Genomic DNA, 20,172 nt, shown 5'->3' on the forward strand with positions numbered 1-20,172 from the left:
GCGACGGGCCGCCTTGTGCCCCGGCTGGCCGGTGCCGCTCCCGTTCCCATCGCCACCGGCCGTCTTGCGCCCCGGCTGGCCGGTGCCGCTCCCGTTCCCATCGCGACCGGCCGCCTTGTGTCCCGGTTGGCCAGCGCCGCCGTCCCGCTGTTCCCATCGCGACCGGCCGTCTTGTGCCCCGGCTGGCCAGCGCTGCTGCTCCCGGCCACCGCTCTCAGTCCAGCCCCGCCGTGCCGCTGTTCCCTCCGGCGCCATGAGCGGGCTGGGGCCGCAGCGGGAGCTGGAGGAGGCCGCCGCCCTGGAGCGCCGGCGGCGGCGGGAGCTGCTGCGGCGGGGCCGCATCTTCAACCCACGGATCCGCACCATAGGGGTGAGGGCGGCAGGACGGGAGAGCGGGCGCCGTGTCCCCCTGGTGTTCCCAGGGGTTCTGAAGAGAACGGCGTAAGGCGGGGAGGGAGTGCAGGGAGGGAATGGGAGGCTGAGCCGGGCCTGGAGCTGCACCCAGTGACCCCTCCTCAGGTGTGTGTGTGTGTGAGGGGGAGCAAGCAGCAACTTTCAGAGTCGCTTTTAAAGTTACTGGTGAAAGAAATCATAGAATATTTAGGGTTGGAAAGGACTTCTGAAGATCATCCGCTCCATCCCCCCTGGCATGGCAGGGTTACCCAGAGCGGGTGACACAGGAACGTGTCCAGGTGGGTTTGGAATATCTCCAGGGGGAAAGATCCGTGACCTCCCTCAGCAGCTGTTCATGCTCTGCCACCCTCGATGGAAAGAGGTTCTTCTTCCTGTTGAGACAAAACTTCTTGTGTTTTCCTTATGGCCATGGCTTCTCCTTTGTATCTGTGCCCCACTGCTCTGGATTCAAGGGCAAGGTGCCAGTGCCCCCTAACAGCACAGAGGCATCAAGCCCTGTGTTGTATCTCTTCGTAGAGAGAGATGTACTTCGTACATCATAGTAGTACTTCGATGGAAGCCGAGAGCTTCCAGAGTCAGTTCATGTAATGTGGATGAAGCAAGTAATTGGGGTTTTTTACCTCTCTGCTCTGTGATACTGCCCTTTTGTGCTTGGTCCTCACTGGAATTGATGCTGTGGGAGGTTTAGTGCTGTAAGTGTCCTGCAATTAGTCCACATTTTGCATCAGATTAATAGGACAGATCTGTCCTTGTTTATATATGTAATTAATTGTTGTGTCTGATTTTTCTTGACATGGATGTGTAAATGTGAACATACTTCAGGCTAGTAGATTTTCTCCAGAGTGTACTCTGCAGTTTGCATCTTGAATGTCAGGAAATAATGTGCTCTATACCTATTTGACTTTGGATGCAACAGTATTTTGAATCTCCCCGTGATATGTCCAAAGGCCCACATTAAGATGTTTGTGAGCATGCATGGAGGGAAGAGTGATGTGAGGTGACTTGGTAAAATTGCAACAGATGTCAATTGGATCCTCTTCTCTTAGGTACAGAAATATGTCTCAAGTCAGTAGAAAAACATCTTCCCCTTATCTCTGACAGGGCTTGAATTTATTCTTTTCACTCTTATGCAAGAGTCATTGTATCTGCAGATCAATTAGCAGTTCCCACTTACTGAACATGACAGGTGTGTCCACCTGGTACAGCATCCCAACACACACCAACAATATACTTAAGTACCCAATAATATTCTTCAGTGGAAGGAGCTAATAAGATTTTTTAGCAGTTGTGATGTGGGTTAAGGTACTTGAAATTTCTTCATCAGAAAAACATACTTTCTCTATAAAGTGGCTTTTCTAGAGCCTTAAAAATGAAGGACTGCAAACCACAAATCCTCATTTAATGAAATAGCTGCCAGCTAACATATCCTGGTGCATTTTATTGAGCTGTACTGGAGTACACCATCCAAAGGTTTTACCCAAATACTTTTGTGGAATTTATTTGTTTTGTAGAACTGACTCAGGCAGGTTTTGATAGATCTGTTTACATTAGACAAACAACTAATATGAAGGAGAGTTCATCTGGAGAATTTTGATTAGCAGCTTATTTTGATTTAACATCATTCAGTGTACCTGAACAATGATGCTGACAGAAGGGACTGTTCTTATGGTTTGAAGTTAGGCCAGGTCTGAACCATAAAGAGCCAGGAAATCAATACAGAGCTATATCAGTATTTCTGTGTGGTTTTAAGATTATTTGCTTCAGTTCTCTGACCAGTTTACCTGAGTGGCAGTCACTGAGAAATTTAGAAATCAAGACAATATTTGACTTAGAAACAAGAAATCCTAAAGCAGGGTTTGAATATTTTAAAAACATAGAAGTAATATACGAGAGAGCAGAATGGGAACCCAGATTTTATATTTTTTTTTCCTTAATCATTACTAGTTTTATAATTACTTTGACTTCTGTGTCTGTTTTTTCATCTGAGTAATCTAAGCATAAGATAATGCTCTCCTCACTTACAGATTGAAGAATCTATCCTCACTAAATCACTGATTTTTCTAAAGTGTTCAGATGAGTAATCCAAATGAAAAATTACTTTCAATTGACATGTAAACTTTATACATAAATAGAACTAGTTTAGAAATTAGCTGCCTCAAACTGTTCATAGATTTCTTATTTAAATGCTTAAAAATGAAACCTGTAGCTTTATGTGACTGGGAATGTCGGTTTTAGGGATGTTTTTGTGTGCCAAAGTGAAAGTGTTTTGAAGAGGTCAGAGCCAACAGTGTAACACAAGTCGATACACTGACCTACCTCTATTATTGCCATGCTAAGAACTTGTATTGAATTTCTCTTAGCAGTATTTCCTGTAGTTGTATTGTCAACTTGGCTTTCCCAATGAGACCTCTGAAAGAGCTGATATTTAGTGTCCACAACACCATTGTTTTTGGAGGATAGAATTCTTGATGGTTTCAGCCTTGCTTACAAACGTACCTCTTTGCTGATGGCTGTTGTCAGTTGTCCTTTACAACACTAACCATGTGTATTTTCAGCCGTGATCTGTTTCTGTTGTCATCTGAACAGGTTTTAGACAAAGACTAGTAAAATTGTTTGCCAGATTCTTGAAGATTTGTCATTGTGTTTTTGACAAAATTTTAAGGACATTAAGTGACTTGTCAGTAAAAAAAAAAAAAAAAATAAAATTAGTAAAATCCATGTTTCTGCCTATTAATTTGCCACAATCTGCTAACAAATGTGGGGCCACACTCTTTTGCCCAAAATGGAGGTGTCTGCTCCCATTTGATGATGTGGCCTCTATTATCCTTTGCTCAGGTCCCACTTGCCATGGATGTGGATGTTCTGTTCCATATCTGTTAGCTCATCACAGATACTGTATCCTGTAGTGCGTTTTGGCAACCATGTCAATCTCTCTGATAAGTCAGGAAACATTTCCATTCTTTTTTTATAGTGAACCCTTTGTATTTTTTTCAAATATGAACTATTACAACTTCCTGTCATTTTTACTGTTAAAATACTTACCTGCTTTATAAATGAAAGCAGAACAATAAAATAAAATTGCCAGCTGTAATGGGGAAAACATTCTATGTAATGCAGCTGAAATTATTTATAGCTCTATGGATCATGTAAATGTGGTGTTTTCATTGGATCAGGTGCAAGAACATGCCCATCATTATTAAAACAATGCAAACAAACGAATATTTCTGTTTCTGGATTTTGTTTTACCTACATTAGAAATGTGTATATATTCTGGCGCTAGTGGTGTTATTTCTATCTTGTACAACTGTGAGTCAATGTAGCTTGACAATGTTTTAATTGTTCAAACACAGTATCTCCTAAAGAGCTGCTTTTTTTTTTTTCATTTTAATAGATTGATAAAGATGCATTGGATGCACAGGTCAAGGAGAAGAAAATTCAAGAAGCAGCTGAAAAAGCAGAGCATGAAAGATTTGGTATATTCCTAGACACTGTGATATTTCTGTGAATAGCTAAATGTTTTAATCCGTTTCTTGATTTCTTTTATCCTTTGATATATTCTCTAAATTCAGTCTTCCAATTTATGTCCTATTTATGTTCATACATCTACATTGGCACAGTATGTATTCTCCATGTTATCTTAAGATTTCTATTGACATGATTAAACTGGGATACATAGCATAATAGGCCAGAATTTTCAGTGTTTTCTTTTAAAAGGCATTGATGAATAGCATCATTTGAAAACCTGAATATGCAACAGGATTAAAAAAAATAATTATTTACCAGTGTCCTTTTCAGTATGGTAGTGGCTAATCTGTTTTAGTTGCTTTTTGTAGAGTGAGCTCATCTTTTGTCTAGCCATTCTTCTATAGAATATATAGATTCTGTGGATCCTCTCTAGGTTGTTATTGCTGGAAGCATGAGTCATGTACAGTAAGGTGATAAGAGGAGCCATTGCTGAGTCAGAACTTGCAGCCACACAAATATTTCATGCTGTGCCCTGACCTCAAACTCGTTGTGGTCTTCCATGCTTGGGATGCTTTCCTGGGCTATCAGATGAAAGGGTCCTGCAGCCTAAGCTCTCTGTGTGCCTCAAGAGGAGCTAAAATGCAGCTGCCACTTCCATGCTGTGCTTCCACTACAGCTGCTTATGATTTTCCTGGCTGGAAAATACACCTGTCAGGGCCTGACTCTTGGGAAACTACCAGCAGCAATGTGGAGTCTGGCAAAAGAGGAAATCATATTTTCTAGCAAATTATTTTAAATAACTAAAATGGCTGGTTGGGTGGGAGTTTTGGTGTTTGTTTTTCTTAAAAATGCTGGAATTTATTTAGTTCCAATTAAATGGCCAGGAGCTCTTAAGCTGTTCAAAATTTAATACCAGCCAATGATTTTAGTGCTATGGTTAGAAAAATCATTGGAACTATGGAAGAGCTACCTGTATTCCTTTCAGTTGCAGCCCAATTTTGGTTTGCTTCCTGGCAAGCAACAATGAATTTCAGCTGTAGCTATAAACTAAGAGTAAATGGGGACAACTGGTTTACTGTACATTTCTTATGTAGCAAGTTTTCACCAAACAAAACCTCATAGTTCTGGTACTTATTATTGTATTTGTTTCACATGCACATATTTCATTGTAACATTAATAAAATAATTTATAGCTAAAAAGCTGAAAATATTTAATAAGTAAATATTACTAACTTTAGAATGTTTGCTGGGCTGGTACTTATGGATCAAATACTCTCCTAAAGCATAACAGTTTGAAAACTTATATTCTGTGTATTCATCTTGAAAATTTTATTTTCACCTTATGTCTGCAGTCCAATGACTCATGCACCTCTAAGAGTTGTGATTTCATTGTGTTCATTTTTGTCTAGCTCATCACATGAAGAAAAATGACAAGCTCATGTGTCTGCTAGAAGAACGCCAGAAAAATGAAATCAAAGACATCAATAGGGCTCTAACTGAATTTCATAAGAATTTTCAGAAGCCAGAAACAAGACGTGAATTTGACCTGAATGATCCCCAAGCCCTAAAGAAAGACAGACCTGCTCGAGTTTCAGATGATGATCCTCGGTGTACTATCTCTGGCATGCAGAAGTTTATGGGTGAAGACTTAAACCATGATCAGAGGATGAAGTTTCAAAAGGAGCAAATAAGGGAGTGGTCTCTTCAGCAACAGAAGGACTTAAAAAATGCATTAGCTGACCAAAAATTGGCAGGTAACAAAAAGGATAATGTAGTTTTAATCTTCTTTTTCTGAAGTTGTGGTGTATCTGATGAAAATATGGTATTGTATATTAAACTTACAAATACTAGACCAGTTAGAAATACTAGACCAGTTTTTACTTTATAAGCTTTACTTTGTAATGTATTCACTGTTTCTCTTAGGAAATCTCTATTTTATAACATGTGATTTAAATGTCACCCAGGTTTCATTTCTGGTTTGTGCCTCCAGTTGGTATGCTTACTTCATCAGGCTAAACTATCCAATCCCTACTGTCCTAGAGCAGAAAAAATAACACTGATTTTTCTTTCCCAGCTTGTCATGAAACATTATTTCCTGCAGTACTTAACATACTTCTTTCATTTTAACACTAAGTGTTCAGACAAGATAGGTAACATATTATACTGATTCATGAGTCATCTGAAATCTCAAGATGGACAGCTTTGATGGTAGGATTTGGAAATAGTTACTTAGCCTACTGTATCTGTAGCTCCCCCCTGTCTCTTCCCCTGGTTAACTCATATGCACATCATGTCCATGAATATTGACTATGTTTTTATTTGAATCTAATTTAGATGATCTTTATGACAAGTTTAGGATTGAACTCGACAGAAAGATTATGGAAGAACAAAGAAAAGAAGAGGAAAGCAGGCGTGCTGTTTGTACAGCTACTAAAAATTTCAATAAAATCCAGGTAAATTAATACTTAGTTGGTTTGTTATTTTTTAGAAAATGTGGTGACAGAGAAGGAAAATAAGATGCACAAAATCAGAATAAGTACTCATGTTTTCAATGGGGGTTTCTTATCACCTGACTTCCAAGGCTGTTTCAGCTTGGAACAAGGTAAATTTTATGCACTTTGCCAAGTGAGCAATCGATCCAAGGATTTAGATGTCTTTTCCCTAGTTATCCTCTGCCAAAATTGTCCCTCCTGGTTCTCAGCTTGCTGCCTGGTGAGCAGGAACAGCTCCCCAGTCATTCAGAGGCTTTGAGCTGGTAAATTGGGGTACTGCAAAAGCCTCCCATGCTTCTTTCTGGGTTTATATCAGACCTCCCATACTCTTATTGTGTCTGTCTGCTTTTCTTTGCACTTGTGTGGAAACATTGCTAACAGCTGCTTTTTGTCCTTGTTGTTTACATTAATTCCCCACAACCACAGGTTTTGGCTCTTCAGCTGCTTCATGTTTTTTTTTGTACAATGTCTCTTGGTTGTTAACTGACCTTCCTTTGGAACCTGTCTTAGTACCATTACCTCTCATGCTCTAGTTCTTCATCTTACTGCAAAGGGTTTTCTTCTTTTCAGCTTCTACACACAACTCAAAGGGCTACATGGATGCTATTAGCTTGGTTAAACTATATTTGTTATGACTTACCTTTAAATGTATTTATCACTGCAAAATAAACCACATTAGAATTGCCTACATTAAATATGGTATCTTTTGGTTCAGCTGTATAAGCATGCAAGTCTTTAATGTTGCTTGAGTCTTTTGGGGGGCATTTGTCATATAATTTTGTTTATAGACAGCCCGAGTTAATTGAAAATCAAAATCTGAAAGTACAGGAGCAAGCCGTCCCCTGCGCTCTGTGTGTCCTAGCAAGCAGAAGGTTTCTCTCTGTCCACTGGAGGCTGGAACTAGGCATTGTTACAGATAGTTTAGTTTATGTATTACAGAAGAATGAGACAGTATTAGAAATGAAAGATGCATAGCATTATCATTCTCCTTCAAATTAGTTTACTTAGTCTTAATTCTTCTTTGAAAGGTAATTATGTTCAGTAAGATCATTGTATTTTATTTCTGGAGTATTGTAAAGGGAAATTTCCTTTGAGTACGAGACTGTGCCTTGTCGTGAACATTAGGAGCAGTGATTTCCATAGAAAATGCACACTGTGATTGCCAGTATTTCAGATACATTCATGTAATATGATTCAGGTTTGCATTTTGTATCAGCAAAGAGAATCAAGGCTGCATCCTCAGACTTTAATTGGACATCTCCTGTCTTCTGTTTTGAGGGCTTACCCATGCTTTTCACCTAGATTCAGTGTGTAATATATAAATCAAGGCTAGTGATTTGAGATAGTAAATTTTACTGTAAATTTCTTCCATATTGCGTTTGTCTGCCAAATATGTATTGGTTATTAACTTGAGGATAAATGTGGAATTATTTTTTATTTAATTCTGTGTTTTCTTATAAAACAAAGTTATTTTTCCCCAGTTTACTTGCTACATGTGATATGACAGCATTAAAGAACTATTTGATATTAGGGTTTTGATCTTGGCTAATAAGACAACAATCTTTTTTTTTAGGTGATGCTTTTGACAACTCTATGCAGGTTGGAAATCATCTCATGATGTGTTAACATTTTTTCATCCCTTAGTTCATATTTTTCTTGGAAAAAACATCACTTCTCTCTTTCCATTGAATTTAGGTTGCTGAACTAGATCACAAAAATGAATTGGAAAAGGCTCAAAAAATAAAAGATGATATGTATGAAATAACCTGCCTCCTTCGAGGAGATTTCCTTTCTGAAAACCCAGACCAAGCAATCGGTCCCGGGGGTAAACGTAATGTGCTGGTGGATCGATGGAAGGGAATGAACCAGGAGCAGCTGATGGCAATTCGTGAATTCCAAAAGGAGCAAGTTCTGGAGAAACAGGTATTTAAACTCACATGAATTTTCATGCATTGTTTGTTTTCTTGGTTGTAATAATACTATAGACAATGTTTGTAAAACAAAAATACCATTGTTTGCCCTGGACATGCCAATATGAGACTGTGTTTTCCATTGATCTGAATTTTACCCAAATTTTAGTCAGTCTAACTGAACACAGTACCTCTGAAGCACCTGGGAGATGTCATGGAGAAGGCTCTAGTGCTGGAGTTGGACTGGGAGGAAGGTTGCTGAGGAGCCCAGAGCCAAGGGGGTCTTAGGGCATGGTCCATGATGGTCCAGCTGAGCAGCAAAGTCCTGCCCAGCCTGAGACCAGGCTTCATGGTGCAGTTCAGGACCTGAGAGTGCACAAGCTGCCTGCAAGGAGTGGGCTGCTCCATAGGGGAAGAAGATCCAGGAGCTGAAGGTGAAAGCAGGGCAGGCCAAAGCAGTATTCTCATGCTCAAGGGTGCCCAAGCAAGGCAAATAGAGCAGGTCCAGTGACCTTGCTCGTGCTTATTTCAGAGGCCTAAAAGTTCATGAATGGATGGAGTATGAATGTGATGGAGTTTTATTTCTACCATCCCACATGACTATGAGCCATGCTATAAAATAGAATTTCAATGGTAATAGTTGCTGCTCTAGAGGAGTATAGAAGCAGGCAGTCAAAATGAAGACATCTAGTTTCCTATGAAGTCAAGAGTGTCCAGGCCTAGATATTGTGGAGTAGGAAGTGACTTGCCTCCCTTGTGCAGAGGCTGCATTTATGACAGCTAAGGAATAGTGTTTGATTTTATCTTTTAGTCCTTACAATACGGTAGACTTTACCATATCTTACCTAGTATTGTTATTAAAGCTGAAGGTAGAATTGTTATTTTCCTGCCTCTCCTATTACTCTGAAATGAGCCCATTCAAGTCATTAGGCTGGCTGAAAATGAGTACAACCAAGAAAAGTAAGTTTTTTGCAGGCCTGATTTTTTGATTCTGTTCAGTGGGGTGTCAGACAAGTAGTGAGGCAGAGGAAAAAAATTTCTACTCATGTGGTGTTCGTGGCTCCCCTGTTTTACTGAGTTCGTGATGTTGTAAGCCATACTGATGTCTATGCACCTCTTGTTTCAAAAAGTTTCATCTCTTGCTGACAGTAATTAAAAAAAAATCTGTTGCTGCTGTGGGTTTTTACAGAGAGAAAAGAATAGCCCTTTCATTGGCCATATCTTGCTTCTGCCTGGTTTAGGAATCCTTGCTCCCTTCTCCCCATTCAAATGCTACCCTTAGTGTTCAATAAAGGCAAGCAAGTTAGTTTGGGTGAACTTACCCATGAGACTTTATATACACAGTTCCATCTTGGACAGAGAAAACGAAGGCTTTTTCTCATTGCTGCAGAGAGCGAGAGAGCAGGAGCGCCGAAGAGACGCAGAATGGGACAGGCAGCGTCTGCAGGCTGCGAGGACCCAGCTGCTCTGGGAGCGGCACCAGCAGCGGCAGGATCAGGTGCAGCGCCGAGATTTGGATGCTGTGAATGCAGGGCTCTCTCAGGAGCAAAAAGCAAAGTAAGTATCAAACCAGCATTGTTCAAATAAAAAAAGCTCTTCACCATTATTAACTCAATAGCTTGGCTTTCAAAGAGCTCTTTTGACTTGTTGTTTGTAACTTTTTTTTTTGTTACAACTTCATGCTTTTAAAAAAATCAACGATTCACCTGAAGTGTGTTTTCCACTATTCTTTAATCAATCTTCAGAGAGTAGGTTTTGAATGTTACTGACTGACATGAATGAGTTAGGATCTGGAATTCTTAAAAGCATTCCACTGACAACAGACTGTTTATATAGATGGCAAAATAGTGAATAAATATAATTAGCTATGCAGAAAATCATATTATCAGGTGAAAAACCATTACATGTTTCTTTAATTTATCTTAGTTTTCTGAAACAAAAAAGGATGAATTGCCAGCAGAGCTGCCAATTTCTGATAGCTCAGGGTTAAGCTAGCAACACAAACAGCATTTCCATTATGTGTGACAGAACTAGATGATTCTTTAACTAACCACTGGATGCGTCAGGAGGGCAGTTCTTGTGTCTGCTCTTTTGGGAAACAAGAAAGATAATACATGCAGGACAAGAAAAACAAACATAATGATTTAGTGTTCTATTTTTCCAGTATTTTTGGTTTTGGGGTTTTTTTGTTTTGGATAGATAGAATAGTCAGAGTTGGAAGGGACCTAGAATGATCATCAAGTCCAGCTCTTAGATGAATGGCCCATATGGGGAATGAACCCTTGACCTTTGCATTATTAGCACCATGCTCTGACCAACTGAGCCAGTCTCAGGTTCATATATACCTTTTGCAAATGAATTTCCAGTACATGATGCTTTCTTATTATGAAACAAAAGTTTGGAATTGTGTTAATTCAGGCTTTTTTACTCTTGAGATTTCTGGAGGGATATTTCAGGAAGAAAGAAAAAACCCAAGTTTGCTATATTGAGATGTGGCATATATTTTGCAGAACAAGTTCTAGTTACATTAAATTCAATTTCTAAAAATTGATGAGCATTTATGGGTGTTAATGCATAATACCTTTTTTAGATTTCTTGGGCTACTTCTGAATAATAACAAAAAAATCACTAACGGCTTTTAAAAAAATTTATTTATTTCTAGGAACATTTATCTTAAAGAGGAAGAGTATTCAAATATTCCAACAGAGGAGTTTTATGCACAGTTTAATACAACCACCCGGTGATGATCTGGATAAATCAACCAGAATTATACAGAAGTATGTAGACACATTAAAATTTTCAGTTGAGCAATCCCATGTTTTATTGTTTTTATCTGTTCCCTGCCCTGTTCAAACACTGCATTCAAACTAAAGGACAGACAGATCTGTTCTAAGAAAAGGAAAACATTGTATTAATTTTTAAACATGATTGTTGTTCTGAAAGGACTAGTAGATTCAGTAGTAGGTTGTTTGACTCTTGTGTCTCAGGCTTAGCTGTAATACTTATATTATTCATGCCTATAGGAATCAACTTCTGGAAAGACATCTAAATTTCAACTACAGTGCTGCTTTATGCAACTTGGCCAGAGGGGAATGCTGCCTCCCATAGACCACAAGAGATGCACTTCTCTGGGAGGGAAGGAAAATGACCTAGACAGAAAATGTTGTATGTGGTTTGGTTTTGGGTTTTTTGTTTTGGATTTTCTTAAAGCAAAAAACCCAGCCTGACAGAAAGGCAAGAAAAAAGGAAGAAGTGGTCAAGTTGGTCAGAAACATTGTGAACAGAGGGAATAAGGAGAAAAGAGTTCAGTAGTCATGGAGGTGATTAGTGCACTGAGGCATGGCACTGAAACAGAATGTGTGTTAGAGTTAGTGTGGAAAAGCAGGGGGGAAAGTATTCCTACAATACACCCTGATGCTTTGGAAATAGTGGAGGAGGTTTCAGGTAATCTGCTGCTGAAGGAGAGTGGGGACAATTCACAGGTGTGACAGAAGAGGGGTGAAAAAGCAGGTGTGCACCAAACAAAGTCAAGGAGAAAAATCTCAGCTCGTGCAGGGCAGTTCATGGAACCTGTGTACTTCCTGTCTTCATGGTGACAGTATTGACTTAGCAATTAAAGAGCCAGTCATTGGCATCTGAAAATGGGCAAGCACAACACAGGGGAAGAAACTATGGAGAAGCAATGTAGGAAAGTAACTGCATAAGGGAAATGGATGGTGGAGCTAACAAGGAAATTAAATCCAGAAGAGAAAGAGCTGAAATGGAAAGGGCTACAAAAAGGGTTAGAAGACTAACCTAGGAGTCAGAAGATCTGAAAGAGGAGAAAAATGAGTCAGATGAGAGATTCAGCTAAAATCCTAGACCTCTAATATTGTGAACCTTAAATAAAAATAGAGCCCATTTATGAGGATAGATCTCGAACTGTAATGTGCCAGCATATGGGACATAAATCTGAGGTAAAAACATCCTGATGATGTTGGCTTGGAGTCCACCGATTATTCTTTGTCTCAGCATTAATGGTAATGTTTGGTACTGAACTTTGTGGGGAAACAGGTTGAAGATGCCTCCACCAAGCAAAGGAGGAAAGATGCTTGAAAAAAACTGAGGGCTGAGGTAAACTTGACTGAGTTATTCTTTTCTCTGAAGATAATGAAGAATGCATGGTTCTTGAGATATTAGTAGGAGGATTTTAAAGGTGCTTGAAGGAAGCATTTCTTGAAAGGGGACTGTTTAAACAGGTCTGTTTGCTCAGCTGAAGTAGTGCCCTGTGGGATCACACTGATAAAATCTTGCTGCCTGATTCAAAACACTGATTAAAGAGGAGTAGCATTTTTTGATATGATTGTAGAAATTGGATTGGGATCTTTTTTTGTTCATTGACACATGAACTAGGTAATTATATATGGAAATGAGATGTAATTTTTTTCTGTCTTCCATTGATAGTGATGTAATGCAAAGTGCATAGTTAAGTCTTGGAAATTATTGTAATTGGTGTGAGAATTGAGTTTGAAATTTTGGGTATGGTTCCCCTTCTTCCATTCCTTTCCCTGAAAGGGACTAAGAAATTTATCAGAATAAATATCCAGCGAAGCCATCATCTTCTCCAGGATGGAGGAATACTCCTTTCCAGCAAACTGTCTCAAGGACTTCCAGAGCTATTATAGGTGGTTGTTATTGCAATCAATAATAGTGATAAAAACCCTTTGATTTTTGAACCCAGATAAATAAATGTACCAGCCAAGATGCATTTCTGCAGACTCACCTTCTGTCTGTTTGTTTTTTGAACCTAACATCTCTGAGCTTCACTTGCTTCTTGTTAATCTTTTTTGAAAATGTTTTTAAAAGGTGAATAGCTGTTTATATATGTTTAAAGTTGTTTTAGACTGCTGTGACATCACCATTTCATTTTCACTTTTTGTAGGTTGAAGAATCCTAAGTTTTTCCTCAGTAGAAGTTATCACACAGGTTTCTCCATCCTTTTTATTGGTTTCTGTACTGTAAAAAATTTGACTATATAACCTTTATGAGATGAGGGGGTCAGAAGATTGTGTAATAATGATATTTTCTGGTTAATTCCTATTTTCCATAATGCAAATACGTGTGTATTTCTATAGAATTCTAACATTGGGGGTTTTGGCCATTGTTTACCACTGAGAGGCATTTTCATAGAACTCTACAGTATCTCAAAATTTCTCAAGTGTATTTTTTTCTTCAGTTGTATCAACTAGTTCAGGTCCCCCAAAATTTATACTTAAAATTGGGGAGAAGGAGGGGTTGGTTCTTGATGTGTCACTTTTGGGTTTTCCTGTATCAAGCTTCACCTAACATCATTTTATCTCCCCATCATCCTTTTGCTGCACAGGTAAGTTAATAGGATCAGGAAAGTATATGATCACAACATTTATTTCCTTCTTTAGGATGTTGAATAGCATTTTACCCAGGGCTGGTGGGACTTAGCAATTTCCCTCCAAAGGGAAGTTTCAAAGGGAATTTTCATTCTGTGCAACCTGTTACTGTCTATTTTGTTACGCTGTCCTGGACTGTCTGTAATCAACACAACAGCTTGAAACTATACCAATAAGTTCCACACAATATATTGTTCTGGTTTCATTCAGAATCATTCCTACTCTCCACCACTCTCTTCAACTCTTTGCAATGACGTTATTTTTTTCTGCTGCTTTAAGAAATTTTGTCTCCTGCAGGATTCTTTTTAAGATCACCTGCTTATGAGGTATTCAGAAAGGAATATAAATTTTATACCTTTACTTTAGAGATCCTTACACTTTATTTTTGGTCTGTGTTGTGAAGTTTTACATCCAACTTGGCCACAGTTTGATTTCCCCTTTGGAATGTTTCTTGCTATTGATGCTCTAAATGTAGTGCTGCTTAGCAGAATTGTACTGAACTCTCACCCTGAGAAATCTAATTCCTGTGGCTTCTCATTAGCAATCCTGATTCTTCACAGAAGAAACCACAAAAATCTTGCCCATACAAGAAACCACAGAAAATAAGCAGCAGCCTCTAGATGTCATAGTAGAAATTGCACAATTGCTTTTCACACAGCAAAAAATAATCACAATGAGCTCCTTAGAAAATAGGGATAAGTGTATTTTTTTAAAATAAAACAAAATCTAATCTAACTATGACATTTTACAATAATACAAGAGAGTGGAAATACAGAGGATCCAGATGCATCACTGTCACACCAACTTGAACAAAACAGTGCTCCAGTGTGTGCTATGGCCTTTCTAATAAGAATATTTGCTATTGCAGTGGTGGTTGAAATACACTAAAAAACAGAGTACTGTAAATACTGTGAGTGTTTGATATAGCAAATAAAAATGAAAGTTATTTACCTTTGAGCTTTATTAGATTTTCAATGAGCTTTATCCATCAATAAAATTTAAGAGTTAATTTAGGTTTCTTATTTGAAAATGCTAGGAAGGAAGTGAGGATTGAAAAATAGAGCATATTCAGGAAAAATTGACAAAAAGAAACAGTCAGCTACATAAAGATATTAGTATTTAAAAAAACAAAATATTTAATTGGTAATATTAAGATATGAGTTACTAGTTTAATGCTATGGCAATTAAATGCTAATTTAATTGCAATAGCAGTGATTAAGTGATGAGATGTTTAAACACGATGTCTTGAAAATTGGTGAAAATGCCTGAAACCAATGACACTGCTCTGGAATCAGGATGAGTGGGGAAATTAGTGAAAAAGGTGGATGAAAAAATGGTACAACTGCTCAACAGTTTCATAGTATGCTATATGAGAAAACTCAGTTAAAAGGACATATAATAATTGGGGTTTGCTGAGTAGCAAAATGGGTAAAATTTTGTCCATTTCAAGCAAACCTTCTAACTGGAAAATCCTGTTTGTCTTTTCACATGCAGAAGGATCCACGGTCATTCTCTGGGTTCATGCTTCTGCTGGAATGACAGCCAGTGTGAAACAATGCCAGTGTGAAACAATGATTTTGAGTTGTGAATTCTTGGGAGATGCAGGTCTGCTTTTATCTGTAGTTACCTAAGTCCAGCTCAGAGATCCAAGTACCAAGCCTAGACTGAGGATAACTGAAATTGCAGTGGATCAATGTTTTTAGCCTCCCACAATATATGTGAGCATATAATGTGTAAGTATAGATGTGTGCAGAAATTAAAGTGTAATTTTTAAAACCATCTGCTCAGCTCCTGCTGGCTTAAAAAAAAGAAAGATAAAATAGTAGTTTTTTGGAAGGATGGCCAGGGCCAGAGTTCATTCCAACAGAGATCATAAGCTTATTTCTACAAAGAAAATGTTTTTCCCTGTAAGCTTAAAGGACTGAAGAATGAGAGGTTCTGCTAAGGCTAGCCAAGTGTTATCCAGCTGGTGTTATCCAGCTGGGAAATAGCTTATTGCTTTGATGAACTGCATTAAAGAATAGTTGACAGGCTCTTTGCTTTTCTATTTTTGAGACCTTAGTAGGATGTGTAACAGTTCTTCCAGAAGTGAGAGCCTGAGTCATGAATGGCATAAAGAAGTGAGCTCTGGTGGGGTGTGTAAATTTGTACACACAACCTGTGTAAACACAACCCCTGAGTGGAACCAAAATTTCATCCCTTACCTCTCCCTGTTGGTTTTTAGTTTGGTAAGCTATTATCAGCATCCCATAGGGAATGGAGCTGTAGTTTTTCTTTAAGGTGGTGGGATAGAATTTCACTGATACAAAGGTTAGTGGCAAGTTTTGTCTTAGCCAAGGGAAAATAGATTTCATGCTGTTTAAATGAATCATCTGTGTTTTCAGATATTTAAGCAAGAAACAAAATAGAAAATGAAAAAAGTAGAAAAATAATTAAGTAAAATATGAATGAAAAGTCAGAAACACCAAAGCATGGCTGTATAAAAATCTGAGCAAATTATGAAAGTAATATTTCATGCTTCCAATTTTTGCACTTTTGAGCCTCTTTACAGGTAATTTATGAACAAAATAGAGCAGAGGTCACTGAGGTTCTAGTCAGGATTATGGACACTTTTAGCTGCAGCCATGATTTGAAAGTTCAGGTGTGTACAGCTATGTGACCACTCTGCCAGAACATGGGAAGCAGCATGTACTGAGCTCAGGAAAATGGAAGGTGACAATTTCAATAAAGCTCTTCCACTCTGAAGTAAGTCTGCCCTTCTTATCCTGTAGTTTACAATGTGTGTTGATGCATTAGTATTCTGCAAGGAGGTCATGCTTTGCCACATACCTGTTAGAATCTTTTGCTTCCACATTTCTGATTTAGTTGTTTATTTCTGTTTAGTTGCTTATACTTTGACAAGAAATTGCTCATTCTGCACAGGCTTCCTTAATGCAGAAGGACACTTGGGAGACTTAGTCCTCTTACAGTCTGGATACCTTTTTTGAAACATGGAATATAAAAGTTTGAATTTCTTCCTGCATGATTATAATCAAGGTATAGGTTGCATAGAGATGGAAGAATCTCAGGCTACCAGATGGGTATGTATTTCTGGTTACATTCCATGTTGAAAAAAGTGAAGCACAAAAAGGGAATATTACAGAAAAAGGGAGGCTCTCACTGCAATGTTCTCCTGGCTTGGGGTTTTCTTTCCTCCCTTCCTTGTAAAATTCAAATTGTTAATTGCATGCATTGAAGAAGAAAATGATTTTGCATCCTTACTGAAGATGAAAGGCCTTGCTGTATTAAATCTGGAATACAGCATCAGTTTTCAATTTGACCTGTATATAAATAAGCCATAGAACTGTGACATAATTCAGTTTATGAGGAAATGCATCAGTGTGGAGCAGAAAAAAAGCCTTCTGTTAGACATAAGTAAGGCTGAAAAGATTTTAAAGAAATAGTACATATTTTTCTCTTCTAGAAATGTGACTTGTGCTAAAGTGCATTTTTCTTTTCTGTCAGAGAAAACCCATGTGCCCTGAAGTTACCAATTATAGCTCAGCGTACCAAAGGCTTGGGGAAAAAGAAAGGCCTCAGCCTCCTCATTCAGGGTTTTCCTGAGTGCTAGAAAGCTGTTTTATTGTCATATTTGAGTACAAAAGAGCAACTTACTAGAAAAAGTTAATGAACAAAAAATGAGTATAACAAGTTTGACCAGCACAGCAAATTACTTCTATTTATTCTAATATTATTTGTTAATGAGATGAACTCCTAAAGATACCTGTATAACAATCATTGTCCCAGCGTCTACAGACCTGCCTTACTATGAATTTAAATGTTTATTCAGTTCTGCTCTGTGTATTAATTCATGTTTCATTTACTGGAAAATTTTGTAGTTTATAACTAGCTGATGTAGGATTGGATTGTTGATGTTGTCATGAAGGTAAATGTCAAGAGAAAGTACTTGAGTAATAGCAGCATCTCCACTAAAGAAAATCACTTTGCACATTAGGTCTCTAGCACGTGAGACTTACTGTATTCTGGTGTTATGATGCATTTATAGAAATTAATTCATAAATGACATAGTGGTATTTTAACTTCTCCTTGATGATGCCATTTTGCAGTAAAATTCTCAGTCTCCCTCCTGTGTCACCTGCCCACAAGCTGTGCTTTATTCAGACCTGCAGCTGTGCTGCCTGGCAGGGCACACGGAACAGAAGCCACATGGAACAGAAGTATCAAACTGCTGAGTCCTTTCCCTGAACAGGTCCATCCCCTTTGTTCTTTCTACCATCTCCAAGCTCAGCTTGTAAAAATAATAGAAATTTCTATTTGAAAACTTTCCCTTCTTTTGTTTGGGTTGAAACTGGTAAGGGATTCAATGTGTAAATGGAAAGCAGGAATGCAAGACAGGAAATACGGGTTCTGTCCCTGTGAAGTCCTAGAACCATAGGAAAAAAGCAAGTCACAGGGAACTATGGACAAAGTGCAAATATCAAACCTTCCCTAGCCCAGGTCTCTGAAAATGCAAAACACATTAGGAAGTGGTTTTTTATAATGGCTGCACATATGACACTTCACTGATAAAGCCAGTAAGCAGCACGATAATACCTTAAACCTAGTGGAAGACAGTTTACAAGAGAATAATGACATCTATTAAAGAAAAATTGTAGCCACTGAAGAAAAAGAGCTAAGACAAGTACAGACTGATGAGGGAAAGTTTTTAGCCAGTCTGTCAGAGCCCCAAACCCCAAACTGATTAGGGAATGACATAGCATGGTAACATGATCCAATACCTTATGCTTGGCTGTGAATGTCCTCTGCCAAAAAATTCTGAAGTACGAAAGGGAACATTTTGGAGACGAGAAAGAAAAAATGTTTGAATCTCAGAAAGAATCAGTTTGTGCAATAGTTCAGAACACTGGGGACCATGATTGCATATCCTTGGTCTGCCCCATGTCATGTCTGACCAGGACAATTTTAAGCTTTCTCCAGTTTAATTTCTAGTCTGCAAAATGAGAATAATTCAATAGCAAATATAAACTAATATATAGATTAGATCTATTTTCTATGCTCAGTTTGAATTTGAAGCAACTATTTCACAGCACTGCAGTCAAATGATAAAGTTAAATAATGGCATTAAATTATAAAGACAGATAAAACAAAAGAACTGACTAGAACAAAAACCCAATTAATATACCAAAGATTTTATGTCACTAGACAGAGATTTAAAAATACATAAGACAAACTGATAGGTAAAATAGACATCAAGTTCTACTGGGCAGCTGGTAGGCCTGAATATCTCAACAAATACCCACGTACATTGAGCCATTACAGGTCTCATGTTATTTTTACTCACTAGTTTGGTAGTTCTCATGGGCATCCTCAGGTTTTAAATGACTTTTGTTTAACTGCCTTCTGTGCAACACGATAACACCAACTGCTCCTGAAATGCAGCCAACCTCAAGAGTAGAGAAGCTGCATTTGTGCAGAGTTGCAATCCAAATTAGATCTGGTTTGGGCTAGCTCAGGTGTCTCCAGCCACTTGAGCTTTGCACAAATGCTACAACTGAGAGCACAATGAATGGGTTGTCTTATTGAGTCTCTGATAAGGGAAGAGAAGACAATGAAAATGGGAAGCAATATGCTTACCATTGTAGAAGGAAATGTTTGAAAGCAACACATAAAGTAAAGAAATAGAATCTTTGAGCGGGTTTAATAAAATTGAACAATTTTCTTATATGCTTGGTGAGAATCTATCAAACCACTTTGGGTATGTTGTGAAAATTATGATGTAAACAGTTGTGTTTAGGGCTTAAACAAATTATTAAGGAGCACTGTGTGATAAATCACCAAAGGAGGGTGGGAGGAGGCATGATTTCATTCAAGGCAATGGAACTGTTCACACTCAAGGATAAAGCATACCTCAGTGCTCCACTGGCTCAGAAGCTCATTGTTCAGTGGTGGAAGTTCAGCTGTGGGCAGGTTCTTTGGAAGGTGTCTATTTTGCCTTTCTCTTACTTCCCTCTAATGCCTAGGTTACTGTCAAAGGCAGGATATTATGATAGATGGACAACTGGTCTGATCCAATAAGTTGTTCATGTTCTTGTATTTTCTGGTGAAGAGCAAATTTTCAACATTTGGCTTTCCTTTGTCTGTAGTGCATTGAGGAAAAAGGAATCATGAGCCCTATCTTCTTCATGTTCTGTTTGACCTCTCTGAAAAGAGAAGACTTTTTCCCACTGGGAAATGTCAATTACATGGACATGTATACCCTAGGAACAGACACTTTAAAAAATGTTATATAGTGTCCAGGTTTTTTAAGTAGCCAGGAAAATAATTTCATTCTTCAGCAATGATGTCACTGAGCTTGTAGTCCAAATGGTGTTCTCATTCTTGGCAAGAAACATTAAACAAAAAATGTATGGTTTTCAAATGCTACTCAGATTCAGTAAAAAGCATTTACGCAAACAAAAGATGTTGTTGTGTCTAGAAAATATTGTT

General features: G+C 38.3%; 1 protein-coding gene across 1 annotated transcript; it reads left to right on the top strand.

Annotated features, from left to right (window-relative positions):
- Positions 1-249: 249 nt before the first annotated feature.
- RIBC2 (RIB43A domain with coiled-coils 2) lies at positions 250-13,036 on the top strand. Its single transcript, XM_066550034.1, has 7 exons — positions 250-370; positions 3,806-3,887; positions 5,289-5,633; positions 6,214-6,332; positions 8,067-8,294; positions 9,672-9,838; positions 10,944-13,036. Exons 1-7 carry the CDS (start codon positions 254-256, stop codon positions 11,023-11,025), a joined length of 1,140 nt encoding a protein of 379 aa, XP_066406131.1. The 5' UTR covers positions 250-253; the 3' UTR covers positions 11,026-13,036.
- The last annotated feature ends 7,136 nt before the right edge of the window (positions 13,037-20,172 follow it).

This window comes from Molothrus aeneus, chromosome 5 (assembly GCF_037042795.1).
Source record: "Molothrus aeneus isolate 106 chromosome 5, BPBGC_Maene_1.0, whole genome shotgun sequence".
Classification (NCBI taxonomy): Eukaryota; Metazoa; Chordata; class Aves; order Passeriformes; family Icteridae; genus Molothrus; species Molothrus aeneus.